Below are 16475 nucleotides of genomic sequence, written 5' to 3'. Positions count from 1 at the left end.
AGTCAAGAGCTTCAAAGATTAGTATAATCAAGAAAGGGATCTATTCTTCCTACCGGCCTATTACCTAAGCTTGAATGCTAGAGGAATTTAGAGAAATTTTAAGATTACTTTTCCAACTTTAAAGATCTTAATGACAAAGTGAAGGAGGGAACTTGATTTTCTGGGTCATAGTTTTGGCTCACACATTGGCTGTATTCAGTGCCTCACATGAAGTTATAGACTACTGATAACTAGCAGAAGTCAACAGTTGATGAATTAGCCTGATTCCCGAGGCCTTAGCATGACTTTGTGCACTGTTTTGAGCTCAGTCTTACTACTTCTAAAGACTCAAGTTTGGTGTCCACTAAAACTGTGGTTCACTGCTAATGGTACCCGTGTGTAATTAATAAACTGAAAGAAAAAGAGATATTGATGGTAAAAGAAAAATCAGTGCATGATATAACATGTTAATTCTTTTTATGAGTGTTTTCAGGTTCATATAAGTCACACACTTATACCCTAGAAGAACTCACGTGCAATAAAAGTATAGTCATAATTTTGTTGAGGAGAAAGCTCAATGCACAGAGGGAAGTTGAAGAAACCACGTTTGAGACCCATTATTCTAGGGGATTTGTAACTCTTCCAATACAGAGGACAGAACCTGTGAATAAAAACACATACTTAATATAGTGCTACTTAGTATCTTCTAGGCATTTAAAAACCTTTGTCCTATACAAAATGCCTATCAATAAAGTAGCATCTCATTCAGTAGCTTGAGAAGTTAGTCATTTAAAATCCTATTGCAAAGTGAAAACTAAGCATAGAGTAGTTGACTTGCTATTTAGGTCTCCATTATAAATGCAAAATGAGAGGTGGATAGACTAAGTGACATCTTTTAGTTAATATTCCTTCTAGATAGGATGATACCTAATCAGAATACCTGGGGAATGGATTCACTTCATTTTGGTATTCAATAACTGATCATCAAAACAGTTTTTCCCCCCATGTATTTAACATGTCAATTCTGCTTTTGTCTTATTTGTTGTAAGATCAGTGGGTCATCACGTTCAATTTAAACTAGACTAGCTAGCTCCCCAGGACTGGTCTCTAGCAAAAGAACCTCTTCTCTTTCCCAGTTCCCCTTGGCTTCCTTGTCATTTGCTTGCCTCTCAAGGTCAGTGCAACCAATGTGTTAGCCTGCTTCCAGTGCTCATACTGCTGTCTCAATACCCTTATGTTATGTCTCTCAGTGATATCAGGATAGACTTGAATAAATTCATTTATATTGTGTTCTCTCTTACAAGGCTGAAGATATTCCTACAGGGATATTTGCATTTTAACAAGCTGGAATCCTTTAAGCCAAAGGAGTGGATTCTTCATTGTGGCATTCTAATTGTTAGTGAAAGGAACAGTAAAGAAGTAATTTTGGCCCCTCAAATCAATTTGTAAGACTGGCCCCAAAGATTTTATTCTCAAGTTAAATTATCCTAACTCCTTAGTCCTTTTTGTTACATTTACTGTCATGCCCATTGCCTTCTTTTGGATTTCAGTTTTGACAGCCCTGATAAAAATGATCAGCTTAGTGTACTTCCATCCAGAATTTTGTTGTTGAGTGATTTTAATCTAAAACAATGTGGCCAGGGAAAATTCTCTACCACCTTCATTGTTTCCTTCATGAGAACCTGTAACTACTGATTTAGGGCACTAGCAAAGACCTTTATATTTAATTTTTAGAGGCCATTGTTAGGGCTGGAGGGAGAGTGAATAATAATTGAACCTAAAAGTGCTTCAGTGTGGATTCATAGTTAATTTTAGTTTTGAAATGACCATTTAAACTCTCAAGGGAAATTGTCTTTGATTAGACTTTTTACATTCACATGCCAACTCCTGACTAAGGCAATGATTCCAGCAGCTCATCAGACACTTGAAGCAACCATCTGTCCTTCCCCAGATCTCAAAATTTTGATGTCATTTTTCAAAGAGCTTACGTTTATCCAAAGGGAACCTCTGGCTTTGAACCCCCCTGATAGCCAGCTATGCTCTGGCTGTGACAATTCTGATCAATTTCTGCTCTGTTATATTTTGTTGTTTGAGAGAGAGGGCTCCAAATCACTTCAGCTTTATGTTCTTTGAGATGTACCATTTCTAACCGAGGGCTCATTAAATGCCTGCCGGTGAGGAGTTAGTTAATGGTCTTTCCTTTTCCTTCTACATTACCACCCCCACTCACTCCAAACCTGCCAAGTCAAAATGCTGTAAAGTGTATTTACGAATCTCTTCTTACAGAGGTTGTCTTCTGTTGAAGGATTAACTTCATCTATTTTATTAGAAAATATTCCTTTGACTTTCAGCCTGAGGCACAATACATAGTTAATAATTCTCAGATAAAATGCTGTCAACAGAATTTCCCTAGCAAATTTGTATAGTAAACATTTCCCCAAGGATACCTATTTTGTTGGGGGGGGGGTGTTAAACTCTTAGACATTATCATTTTCCTCTACTGATAAAAATCATGCTTAATGTTTAGTCCAGTTAGATCACCTTTGCCTGATTTATTAAAGTCTTAATTCCATTTTGTTCCTTTTTACTTGCCAATGCCAATCTTTGCTGAAAATACCTTTTCCTTCTTGGGATGTTAAAGATTGCCAAAGGAGGGAAAAAGCAAACAGTAAGCTATGCATGCAAAGAGAAACAAAACACTGTTCAATTTTGCCAAATCTGAGAGGTTCTACCTCTTATTTCTGACTTGCCAAGGCCTTATATTGTAAATTTGCCTGTGTAAAGCTATGTGGTGCCCAAAAGTGCTTAGGGGAAATATACTTGTTTCCTGTGCAATTTCAAGAGTGTGGAAAATGTAAGATGGGTGGTCCAGCTCTTTGGCTGAAAATCAGTATAGAAAATTCAGGAAAATAAATAAATAATGATCTTAAATGCACCTCATAAAGTGCCTTCCTTGGGTTAATACTTTTCTTTTCACGATGTTAGGGGTCCCCTTGAGTCAGTCAAGAATTGTTCTGGGGCACTCTAGTGGGCTAAAAGTAGCCTAATTTCCTAAGGTGTTCAACTTAGTATTGGGGAGTAACTGATGAACCAAGCAAATTTTCTTAATATACTTTCATACTTTTTTCATTATGAAAGCATAAGCAACAATCATCATGCCACAGAATTGTTTTGATCACACAGAAATTGTAAGGATTAGTGCCTAAAATAGTTTGTAATCACAGCCATTGAGCTAAAGGCCGGAGTTTACAAATCAGCGGAGGTAGCAGATTTTGTTGAGGTTCCTCAGAACCACAGGCACAGCACAGTCAAAGGCTCACAGTTGACTCATAAGAATGGATGTTTATGGCTTGTCTTTTTCATAAACTATAGATACCATTATCGTAATAATAATAATAATTATAATAAGTCTAACAGTAAAACAGGAGAGCCCTTGTTTAGATAGGAGAGCCCAGTCATTTGTGTAATTTGCTTCATCAATGCTGTCAAAGAAATGATTGAAATACCTGTATCGGATTCTCTCAGGAAAAAGATGAATGGTCTATCTGCCTTAAAAATTGGAGTCCTAGATCTTCTCAGTAACACTAGAGCTACAGAAAAGATTGGGGGAAAATATAGGAATTAATGTAATAATCTGTTCTTATGTTTTTATTGGAACTAGATGGAAGATAGGTTGATGGTCATCAAGGAATTCTACTTGCCCAGTATAGAAATCCTCTCTAATGTCTTGAATAGGTCTAAGCCGAAGCTGGAAATGTCCTATCAGGAAACTCACTGCCTCTCAGAGCATTCTAGGAGAAAGCCTATATTTTAATTAAATAAAACTTATCGTTGGCATTTTAAAAATAAGAGATACTCTAATGACATTAATTTCATGATATTTATGAAAATCGAAGTTAACATAGTAAGTCAGTATCACAAATGAGAAGAGAGCTAAGGTCTCATGGGATCTAGTAATATATTCCAAGTGGTAAATTCCTTTGTGCTGAAACTATATTTAAAATGGATCAGTACATAGCTATTCTTAGGTAGTAATAATTGTAAAGTTTTTTTTTTAAAGATGGCCCTATTTCTAACTTTATTTTCATTTTTGAAAACTCATTGCTGTAGCATTGAGTTGCATAGCAATTATCCCTTTGTATGGATAGCTAGCATTGACCACACTGATTTTAAATAAGTTTTAAGTTAAAAAAAGACATCACAGGGGGCAGCTAGGTGGCACAGTGGATAAAGCACTGTGGATTCAGGAGGACCTGAGTTCAAATCTGGTGTTAGACACTTAATACTAGCTGTGTGACCCTGGGCAAGTCACTTAACCCCGATTGCCTCACCAAAAAAACAAACAAAAAAAAGGCATCACACCTCAAACTTTGGTGTATTTAACATGAGTAGGTGTGCCACTATAAATTCTTACTTTTTTATGCCTTATGCAAGCATACCTGTTGTCCCAGATGCCTTGGTGCCATCTTCCAAAACTTCAATCCTGGCATTGTGGATTGCCTCAGAAACATAAAGGTCATCTTGACCTACTCCCCCCCAAAAGACAAAACTGTCTAAGTTTTGGTATAAGGGTTTTAATATTTGAAAAGGTATGAAATAATCCATTTGAAGTATCTGGTGCATATGTTCGCTTTGTGGGATTGTCATTAGAACACTGCTTTTTGAAAGGTGACCTCAGTTTTCAGCAAATGTCTACTGTTACTATTTGTGCTGAGGTTGGGATTTTATCTGATGAACTAAAAAGTATTTAGGGACACTGAAAAAAATGACCTCTTGCATTTCCCCCCAGCGATAGATCCACTGCATGGAGCAATTTATGTAATTTCAGTAAAAGATATTTAATGAGCATGATATAATTCAATTTAACACATTTATTAAGTACCAATTCTATGCAACTAGGCAAGATTCTAGGAGAGGAAATAGTGAGATTAGACATGGTCCCTTGTCTGCAGCTTAATTTAACATAGAACCATAATGCACACAGAAAACTAACAAATTCTAATAGCTCACATTTGTATAGCACTGAGATTTACCAAGGGCTTTTATCACAGTAACCCTAACAATGTTGAGTATCATATAAGTATATTTGAAGAGGTGATAAAATGTTATGTAAGGTCCAGAGGGATCGGTCAAGGTTTCATGGGAATGTTTTTCAGTTATCTTTCAGTGGCTGGACAGGAATTGGAAAATATTGTACCCTTGGTTTTAATTGAATTAATTACAAAATTTCAAGAAAACAACCTTTTGCTAAAAGCTTTGAATTTTAGCAATATTGGTGTTCCCCTAAACTGAATATCCATTCAGAATATTATGAATCCTTTGAGGGGAAAGCCCACATGAGTTGACACTGTAGGCTTCAAAATATAATCCATTAGTATACAAACATCAAATTAAGATGTTATGTGTCAGGGAATGGACTATATTATCTACAAAATCTAGGACCTGCTTGTGTAAGAAGACAATGTGCGGAAGGGCTGTGCAGAGTCATGAGCCTCCACTCTCTGGAGCCATCTGGGTTCAGTGGCAAGATTTAGATTAGGATGGACTGGAGATGGCCCCCAATGCAGCAGAAGGAGGCCTTTTCAGCTAGAGTGTGATAGAGGCAGGGGAGAGGAACCTGAGTTAGTGGAGGAAGACTTTCATGGTAAAGAAGGGAATACCCGAGCTAAGCTTTGAAGAAAGCCAGGATTCTGAAAGCCATTCATTGGTGGAGAGATTTTCAGTTAGGAGATGGCCTATCTATGTAAACACTCTATTAATTCAGAAACAGTTAGTATAGTTTTGCAGGAAAGTAAAAATGTTGGGAGGGGAATGGATGTGAAACAAGACTGAAAAGATAACGTAGGAAGTTTTATTTCATCTTACAGACAATAGGGTACTCGATCACAGGAGTCATGTAGTCAGACTCATGCATCAGGGATATTATTTTGGCAGCTGTGTGGAGGATTGGATTAGAGAGGGCTTTCTTTTCTCTTGAGTTTTCATGAGATTGCTCTCAGTTCTACCTGCTTTACTGCTCCTTAATCTCCTTTGCTGGAATTTCATCCATGTCATGCCTATTAACTGTGGATATCCCCCTAAGGCTCTGTCCTGGGCCCTCTTCCCGTTTCTCTCGCTCTACTATCTCACTTAGTGATCTCATTAGTTCCCATGTGTTCAATTATCATCTCTATGCAGATGACTCCCAAACCACCCCTGCTCTCCTGAGCTCCAGCCTTGCATAACTAACATTATTGGACATTTGAATCCTATAGGCATGATGTCCTATAGGCATCTCAAACTTGGTGTCTAAAACAGCTCATCTCTCCTCTTTCCCCTATTCATCCTTCTTCCAAACTTGCCTATTACTGTTTTTTGGGTGGGACAATGAGGGTTAAGTGGCTTGCCCAGGGTCACAACGGCTAGTCAGTGTCAAGTGTCTGAAGCTGAATTTGAACTCAGGTCCTTCTGAATCCAGGGTGCTTCATCTACTGCCCACCTAGCTGCCCTGGCCTATTGTTAAAGGCACCAAGGTGCTGTCTTTTACTCACCCTCTTATACCATCAGTTAATCAGTTTTATTATTACTATAGTCACAGCATCTATGCTATGTCCCCTTCCTTAGCTGTGTAAGTACATAGCTACCCCATAATTCAGGTGTTTATCACTTCTCTCCCAAACTTTAGCTGAAAGTCTCATCCCACTCCAGTCCATCATCCACATAGCTCACAAGATGATTTTCCTAAAGTGGGAATCTAACAATGTCACTCCTATTCAGGAAGCTACGGTAGCTTCAGACTCAAAGCTCTTTGTTTAGCATTTTAAGTTCTTCACAACCTGGCACCTTTCTACCTTTGCATTTAATTCCCCATCACAACTGTATTCCAGGCACACAGTCCTAATTGCTGTTCCTTATACATGATATCCCCTTTTGTGCCTTGCCCTGGCTGTCCTCCATGTATATCTCACTTTCAGCTCCTTCAAAGACTCAAATGCTAAATTCTGCACGAGATTTTTCCTAGGTCATTCCCCATCACACCCAAATTTCCAGAGCCATTTCTTTTCTTTTTTTTTTAAGTGAGGCAATTGGGGTTAAGTTACTTGCCAAGGTTATACAGCTAGTAAGTGTAAAGGTCTGGGTCGGATTTTGAACTCAGGTTCTCCTGACTCCAGGGCTGGTGCTTTATCCCACTGCGCCACCTAGCTGCCCCCTAGAGCATTTCTTTAATACGGTAACTTTTCATCTACTCTGTGTATATCGTATTTACCTAATTATTTACACATCTCAAACCAGAATGCAGGCTCCTTTAGGGCAGGGACTGTTTTTTGCCTTTTTATCTCTACTCTTTACCAAGAAACCTCGCACAGAGCTTAATAAATGCTTGTTGTTAGGTAAGCTGATTAAGAGAATCCAGAAGCGTGGAAAAGAGGAGGCTATTAACCTAGTCCAAGCAATGAGATAAGGGTCTGAACTAAGTATGATGATTTGGAATTTAGAGAAGGGGAACAGGTGTGAGATGTGAAGGTAGAATCAACAGGACTAGAACAGATTGGATGGAGGTGGAGTGAAACGGATAGAATTAAGTATCGAGGAAGCATGAAAGGCAAGACAGGCATGGGAGGTTTCAAGGTCAAAGGACAGATTTGTTGGGAATTTGTTCACAAAGTTACTGAATTCTGTGATCCTCTCTCCCAAATAGATAAGGGAAACTTAGTAAAAGTAGAAATGTACTCCTAAAGGGCTGGTTGGTTTTTTGTTTGTTTATTTTAAGAGGGGAGTGTGTAATATACAATAAGGCTATTTATGGAGCTATATTAGATTTTAATTTTAGCAACAATGTTGGGCTAAATGTTGAAGCAAAGTAGCAAGCCGTCTTCTCCATCCTTAAGGGTCATTTTGAATCTGACAAAAAGTCCATAGGGTGTGAGTCTGGAATGAAGTGAATTCTAAACCAGAACAACCTAGTCGAGAGGCTAGCTCTAGTACTGTTACTTTTAGTCCAAAAGCTGTGTTTTTTTAAGTCTCTTGGCAGTCTAGGAGCTAAGTATGAGTTTGGATTTAATGTAGGCCTATATTAAAACAGACTGGAATACCATGTTGATCTCACAACTGATCTTGATCTACCAGAAGTGTCCTAGGGAGAGACTCTTTTACCCTTGGGAATGTGCTGAAATGGAAATATCTGAGGGTAGAATCAAAGTCTCCCCCCCCACACACACACACACCTCCAAAGTTAGCTCTTTGGGGATTTTATTATTTTTTCCAGTTCATACCTAAAATGAAATAAAACATTAATGATTTAGCTAAGTAGCTGTCCACAGACTTTAAGGTAATTTGTGGAATTTCAAGTGACATAGAATATTAGGAAACCACTAAAATGTAATTTTAGCTACTCAAATGCGCTCTTAATAAAGAGAACCTGGCACCGATAAGGTAAACCAAGGTATTCCGCAAATTATTTGGCTTTCGTTTGCATTAAGATGATAGATTTTGGGGCGGCTAGGTGTCGCAGTGGATAGAGCACCAGCCCTGGATTCAGGAGTTCCTGAGTTCAAATCCAGCCTCAGACACTTGACACTTACTAGCTGTGTGACCTTGGGCAAGTCACTTAAGCCCCATTGCCCCGCCCAAAAAAAAAAAAAAAGATGATTTTGAGTTGCTTAATGCTAAGGCATTTCTATACCATCCAATCACTTTGCTTTATAGATGAGGAAACTGAGGACCAATGAAGTGACTTGCCCAAAGGCAAAAGGTATTAAGTGCCAGGTTCAAGATTTGAACCCATTATGTGGTTTGGGGGAAGAGAGCAGTTTTCTTTAGTTAGGTTTTTCTTTGGGTAATATTTAAATTCTTACATATTTCTTGTTCATGGCAGGAGGAGGCACAGAAGCAGTAGGGTGAACAATTTTTAAAAAGCCTAGAATTTAAAATATATTACATATAAGCCATGTAGTAGATACATAGGTATTTGAGAGAGGACTCTTATCTCCTATAAGGAATGTATTTAATATTTAATAGCACCAGGAAAATTCAGTTTAGAAACAAAGGAAAAGAAGTTTGGAGTGTTTGATGTGAAATGGAATATTAATAGACAAATTAGAGTACTTTATTTTTCAATCAGTCCTAACCGGGCAATGCAAGGGTACAAATTGATATCTGATTGATAACATATAGAACAGAAGCCTTCATTATCTTCCGTCAATTTCAAACTCAGAAATAGGACCACATCATAAATATTATGTATTATTGTATTTTTATTTATTCTGTTAAACATTTCCCAATTACATTTTAATCGGGTTCCCATAGCATTTGGGAATTTTGTAGGCGACTTGTGGCTGTGGGTCTTGAGTCTGACACCTCTATATTATATAATGGCTCCCAAAAGTCATTCTTTCAGATTTGTGTTTACTTAAGAGAAATCCAGCTCCCAAATAACTTGTTCCCAAGTTATTTTGTATTTGAAATAATCCTTTACTTTTCCTTAAACTGAAGATTTCTATGATTTATTTTACCAATGAGTCTCTTACAATGCAGAACTTTGAGGGAAGAGAGGTATGGGATTACCATGAGTGAATAATAAACAATGTGAGCATAGCCATGACTTGGAGTTGGGAGAGAACTGAGACTATCTAGTTGAGATTATTTATTAACAAAACCCCCATTTTTCAACATGTGGGGCCTAGAACTGAGTTCAGTACTTTCAGAAGTGGTCCAAACCAAGACACAGAAAAATAGGACTGTTAGCTCTATGGTTTTGGATACTCATCCTTTTGATACAACATAAAATTATATTAGGGTTTTTTCAGCTGTCATATTGCATTAAGGACTGAGATTGAGCTTGTAGTCTACTAATATATTTTTTTTTTCTTCTTTAAAATGAACAGCCGTCAACATATGCCTCCTTCACTTGTATTTAGGCAGTTGGTTTTTAAAAATCTTCATCCCTATCAAATTTCAATTGATTTGATTTGGCCTAAGGTTTTAGTATGTCAAAATCTCTTTGAATCCTGGTTCTTTCATCGTGTGGTAGCTGTCCCACCTTTGTGCATCATCTGAAAATTTGATTAGCATGCTATGCATCCCTTTATCTGAGTCACTAATAAAACTGTTAAAAACATGGACCCAAGCGCACTCCCTTGGAGCTATCCTTCCAAGTTGATACCAAACTGGTAATGATTAACTTTTTGGTTCAATCATTCAATCAGTTCTAAATCTACCTAATTGTACTATTATGTAGCTCACATCTTTTCGTGTCTTCCTCCAGTACAGTATGAAACACTTTATCAAATGCTTTGATAAAATATGGGTGATAACTATAGCATTCCCCTATTCCAAGATAAAAACCCTATAAGGTTAGCCTAACATGATGTATTTTTGGTAAAGCCATACTAGCTTTTTGTGTAACAACTTCCTTTTCTAGATATCATAAACCATCTATTTAGTAATATGTTCTAGAATTTTCCCCGGAAATAAAATCAAGCTCACAGGCCTATAGGTTGTAGTTTTTTGAAAACTGGGAAAAAACATGCCCTTTTCCAGTTCCACAGGTACATTTCATGTTCTCCATGGTCTTTCAGATATCACTTACAGTGGCTCAACAGTCACATCTACCAATTCTTTTTTTTTTTTTTTTTAGTGAGGCAGTTGGGGTTAAGTGACTTGCCCAAGGTCACACAGCTAGGAAGTGTTAAGTGTCTGAGGCCGGATTTGAATTCAGGTACTCCTGACTCCAGGGCTGGTGCTCTATCCACTGCGCCACCTAGCTGCCCCCTACCAATTCTTTTAATATTCTAGGTAGCAGTTCATCTGGAACAGTTCTAGAACTCTTCAGGGGTGGTATGTACTCCATAGGGGTAGCTATGTGGTACAGTGGATAGAGTGCTGGGCCTGGAGTCAGGGGGACCTGAGTTTAAATCTGGTCTCAGATACTTTAGTAGCTGTGTGACCCTGGGCAAGTCACTTAACCCTGTTTGCCTCAGTTTCCCCATCTATAAAATGAGCTGGAGAAAGAAATGACAAACCACTGGAGTATCTTTGCCACAAACACCCACATGGGGTCACAAAGAGTCAAACTGAAAATGAGTAGTTCTCTATTACTATTGGCATCTTTTTTTTTTTTTTTTTTGTGAGGCAATTGGGGTTAAGCGACTTGCCCAGGGTCACACAGCTAGTTAGTATTAAGTGTCTGAGGCCGGATTTGAACTCAGGTACTCCTGAATCCAGGGCCAGTGCTCTATCCACTGCTCCATCTAGCTGCCCCTATTGGCATCTTTTTTTAAAAAGTAAAGTAAATGTAATGTAAAATTTAAAAAATGGCTCTACCCAAATATGGTCCATTAGGCTGGATCACTGTCTTTTTCTCTGACCATGTTTATGCCAACTCAGGTATACCCAATTGCATCAACCTTTCCTGTCATCTAACTTTTTTACTTCCTGTTACATATTTTTGTTTTGTCCTGTCCTATTCCAAGATCATTCTTCCTGGCAGAGTAAATAGAACTTTTCAACAGTTATCAGTTGACAATATCCCATTCTCCCCATACACTAGTCTTATTCTTTCTTTGATCCTCTTCCCAACCCCACCAAGTAGCATAAAAACAAAAGAAAAAAACCCATGTTTTTGTTCCTCTAACCTCAACAATCTCAACACACTGAGCTTTAGTAGTTCTGACACCATTCTTACAGAATTATGTTCCAAGATTGTATTCATTAGGGGCAGCTAGTTGGCACAATGGATAGACCTCCAGGCCTGGAGTCAGGAAAACCCGAGTTCTAATCTAGCCTCAGATACTTACTAGCTGTGTGATCCTGAGCAAATCATCTGATCTTTATTTGCCTCAGTCTCCTCATGTAAAATGGGGGTGATAAGAGCACCTACCTCCCAGAGTTCTTGTGAGGATCAGAAGAAATAATTTTAAAGCACTTAGCACTGTTCCTGACACACAGTAAGCACTATATGAATGTTAGTTATTATCTGTTCTTATCATCATCACCTACCCTTGATTCTATTGTCTGTATATTAAAAAATGTAAGTTCATGGGTGTGTTCCCTGTGCAGCCACTTTGTGTTCTCTGAGCAACTTCCTTTTTTCCTCCTTACTGAAATTATTTCTCTTTGCTTCAGTCAACAGGCTTTCCTTAAATTCCAGGCACTGTGCTAAGTGCCTGGGATACAAAGAAGGGCAAAAGACAAGTCCCTGCTCTTAGGTAGCTCACTGTCTAATGGGGGAGACAAACAACTAGGTGTAAACAAAGTATATGTAAGATAAATTGGAGATAATCTCATAAGGGACTATTATAGAAGACTGGAAAAGGTATCCTGCAAAAAGTGACACTTTTAGCTGAGACTTGAAGGAGGGAGAGAATTCTGGGCCTGGGAGTCAGCCAGTGAAAAGACTGGGAGCCAGGAGGTGGAGTGTTGTCTTTAAGGAGTCCAGTATCCCTGGATGGTGGAGTATTGGGGGCAAGGGGGGGAGGTAAGAAGGTGTAAGAAGACTGGAGAAGTGAGATGGGGATAGGTTATAATTAGCATTGGATGCCAGAGGATTTTATATTTGACCCTGGAGACGACAGGAGACCTCTGCAATGTATTAAATGGGGGCAGGGAGGGGGTAAGTGGTCAGATCTGCATTTTAGGAAGATCAATTTGACAAGTGACTAGAGGATGCCCTGGAGTGGAGAACAACTGGAGGGAGATCAAACTTTTGCAGGACTCCAGGTGCGAGGTGATGAGAGCCTGAACCAGAGAGGTAGCAGTGTCAGAAGAGAGCCGGGCATAGACAAGAGATATTACAAAAGCAGAATCAGAACTTAACAACAGACTGGATATGGGGAAGGAGTGGAAGATGAGAGTGGAAATGAGGATGACACCAAGTTTGTGAGCCTAGGAGGATGGGGGTGTACTTGATGGTAACAGGGAAGATTGGAAGGGTGGAAGGTTTAAGTGGAAGGAGTAGTACAATTTTGGACCTGCTGGGTTTATGATGTCTATAGGACATCCAGTTCAAGATGTCCAATAGACAGTTGGAAATGTGAATCTGGAGACTGAAAGAAGAGTCAGGGTTAAGAATCACCCGTATAGAGATGATAATTTAATCCATATTATCTTTTGATCAAGTGAAATAGTACAAAGAGAGAAGAGGAGAAGGTTCAGTACAGAACCCTAGGGGACATCTATCATTAGATAACATCACCTGGCCAAAGATCTAACAAAGGAAACTAAGAAGGAAAGAAAGGTCAGATAGGAGAAAAACCAGGAATAGAGGAGTGTCATGGAAGCTTAGAGAGAAGACAGTATCACGGAGAAGGTGATAAATAGTGTCAAAGGCTACAGAGGTCAAGAAGTATGAGGTTTGAGAAATAGGCATTAGATTTGGCAGATCATTGGTAACTTTGGAGAGAGCAGTTTCAATTGAATAATTGTCAGTCAGAAGGCAGACTACAGAGAGAAGAAAGGAAGGGGAGACAGTGGTTGTAGATGTCCTCAAAGAATTAAGCCATGAAAGAAAGGAGATATCAGATAGCTAGTGGGGATGGTTGAGCCCAGTTGTTTTTGTTTTTGTTTTTTGTTTTTCAAGATAAGAGAGACACGGAGATGTTTGCATGCAGTCAGGAAGCAGCCAGGAGATAGGAAAAGACTGAAAGTAAGTGAGAGAGTGGGGATGATAGAGGCGGAAATCTACAGGGGATAGGATGGAGTGAGATCCCTTGTGCCTCTTCATTTGAGAGTGATAAAGGACATAGTTGCAGAAAGCAGCTGAGTAACATTAGATGAGGAGGCAGGGAGAAGAGGGCAATCTTGGCAAATGGCCTCATTTTTTTTTTTAATCACAGGGCAATTGGGGTTAAGTGACTTGCCCAAGGTCACACAGCTAGTAAGTGTCAAGTGTCTGAGGCTGAATTTGAACTCAGGTCCTCCTGAATCCAGGGCCAGTGCTCTATCCACTGCGCCACCTAGCTGCCCCTCATTTTTTTTTTCAGTGAAATATGAGTAAGTTCTCAGCTGAGAGACTGAAGGAGGGGAAAATTACAAAAGGTTTGAGGAGAGATGAGAAGATTTGGAAAAGCTGCTGTGGCAGTTAGGTGTAAAAGGATTGCCTTGTTGCAGTGAGGGCTCGGTTGAGATTATGTAACATAAATCTATAGTGGAACTAGTTGGCACCATTTGCTCATCAACACATGAATAGGAGCAAAGGCAGGGGATGGTGGGAATGATGCTTGGCAAAGCAAGGACGTGATAGGATAAGGGGACAAGGGACTTGAAGAGTAGAGATCATAAAACTCAACTGGCTTATCAAAGCGTCAAGATGGGGAAGAGAACAGAATGTAGCCAGTGCTGGGGTTATGACCTGGGAAAGAACTGAGGGGTCAAGGGATCAAAGGTCACAGGATGAGGACAGGGTTTAGGGTTGCAAGGGAGAGATAGAATGACAATAGATTGTGATCGGGTAGATATGGAAGTGGGGCATTTATGGGTGATGGCAAGATTAAGGGTTTAGCCATTTTTGTAAGTAGCTGAGGTGGGGTGGAGGCGTAGGTCACAAGAAATGACTAAGTTGTGTTTTCAGAACTTTCAGAGCTTCCCACACCTCCTGAGCTAACATCCTGTAGAACTTTAAGCACATGGAACTTCCACCTATCTTTTCTCTTAACCCTTTGAAATCTACTCTCCCCAAATCTAGGCTATAGGTCAGATTGTTTCTAGCTTTCTTCTCTACCACACGTTCTAAGATTATGTTCTCACTTCCTCCCAAGGTCCTCATCATTTCCACCCTAGCAAGAAGTTCCTCCTTATGGTTGAGAATCAGGTCCAGAATAGAATTCCTCCTTCTCGGTTCCTTCAATTTTGGAAGGATAACATTTTCATTAAGGCAACGCAAGAAATGATTAACTGCTCTGCTTTCAGCAGAGGAAGAGGGATCTAGCAGCTGTCTAGATAACAGAAGTCCTCCATCACTACTGAAACATGCCTCTGTACCAGATTTTCCATCTATTTCCCAAACTCATCAATTTCTTCTTTCTGTCCCAGTGGTCTGAATGATATTTAAATGATGATACTGCTTCTATTTCTCTTTCTGACGGTCTTCATATCATCTTACCATTGGTTCCTGGATTTCGTCCAATGAGCTTATCTCCTTAAAATACAATGCTATGGGGCAGCTAGGTGGCACAATGGATAGAGCACCGGCCCTGGAATCAGGAGTACCTGAGTTCAAATCTGCCTGAGACACTTAACACTTACTAGCTGTGTGACCCTGGGCAAGTCACTTAACCCCAATTGCCTCACTAAAAAAATAAAATAAAATAAAATGCTACCTCATGCCCCCTACCTCTTTTAACTGCACTGCTCCTTTTTGAATAAGGTCTATTGTTCCAGAGTCATAGTATGGGCATGAGTCTTCTTACTAAGCCTCAGTGAACCTATCTCTTTTTTTCTTTTTTTTTTTTTTAAGTGAGGCAATTGGGGTTAAGTGACTTGCCCAGGATCACACAGCTAGGAAGTGTCAAGTGTCTGAGGCCAGATTTGAACCCAGGTACTCCTGACTCCAGGGCCGGTGCTCTATCCACTGCGCCATCTAGCTGCCCCAACATATCTCTTTCTAATCAAGTTCTTCTCATTCTCTCCTGTTTTTCTTTCTCCACAGGTCCTTCACCTTCTTTTGTTCTTTCTCCTTAAAGGGTCTTTTTGCTTAAATTTCTTTTTTCTCCTTGAATTCTTCAGTACTTGGCACAATACCTACCACATAGTAGGTGTTTAATCAATGTTTATCAATGTATTGATTGTTGCTCTGATGGCTCAGTTCCTTTTCCTGCTTTAGCTCTAGCCACTTTTAGTTTCTCAACTCTTCCCCAAATCAGTCTCTAGCCTTGGCTACAGTTTAGAAGACTTCTAATCACCTTTGCATTTCCTTCCCCACTTACCTCAAGCCCTTTCTTGCTCTTGCTCCTGCCTCTAGTTCCTCTGCTACTTTTTCCCATCGAAGGCAGACATGATTTTTTTTTTTTAATTTTTGGTTGGGCAATGAGGGTTAAGTGACTTGCCCAGGGTCACACAGCTTGTAAGTGTCAAGTGTCTGAGGCCGGATTTGAACTCAGGTCCTCCTGACTCCAAGGCCAGTGCTCTATCCACTGCGCCACCTAGCTGCCTCCGGCAGACATGATTTAAAAAAAAAAATCTCTAAATAACCACAGATGAAAAGTCAACCACACTGATGTAAGTTCACTTTTTGGACAAAGCCAATCAGAATAACTTTAGCTTTTGTGGTTCTTCTCTGTTGAACAGGAGGGACCACAAAGGTTCTGTACTTGAAGGTATGACAAGATAATCTACTTACGAATAATTCCTCCTACATCCTCTTCATTGAAAACCTTCCTTGCCAGCTAAATTCATGTTTAAAATGAGGATTGCTTGATTTACTATGGATTTATATTATCCCTTGCTCTCCTTGTTATCTTAGATAGCAGAAGTAATACTACCCGGCACCTCTGTTGTTAGTTACTATGTTATTTTTTACCCAG

At 39.4% G+C, this 16475-nt stretch overlaps 1 protein-coding gene across 1 annotated transcript in view; it reads right to left on the bottom strand.

The window, feature by feature from the left end:
- Positions 1 to 339: 339 nt before the first annotated feature.
- SERPINE3 (serpin family E member 3) overlaps positions 340 to 16475 on the bottom strand; it is a 106962-nt gene continuing 90826 nt past the window's right edge. The window contains exons 9-11 of the mRNA XM_043998482.1: positions 4419 to 4505; positions 3486 to 3569; positions 340 to 640 (exon numbers count right to left, since the gene is read on the bottom strand). Of these exons, the coding sequence (XP_043854417.1) occupies positions 597 to 640; positions 3486 to 3569; positions 4419 to 4505 (215 nt within the window). The 3' untranslated portion in view covers positions 340 to 596. The remainder of the gene's footprint in view (positions 641 to 3485; positions 3570 to 4418; positions 4506 to 16475) is intronic.

Source organism: Dromiciops gliroides, chromosome 3 (genome assembly GCF_019393635.1).
Source record: "Dromiciops gliroides isolate mDroGli1 chromosome 3, mDroGli1.pri, whole genome shotgun sequence".
Classification (NCBI taxonomy): domain Eukaryota; kingdom Metazoa; phylum Chordata; class Mammalia; order Microbiotheria; family Microbiotheriidae; genus Dromiciops; species Dromiciops gliroides.
The sequence above is the reverse complement of the archived record's forward strand: the minus strand, read 5'-3'. Positions and strand labels throughout refer to the sequence as shown.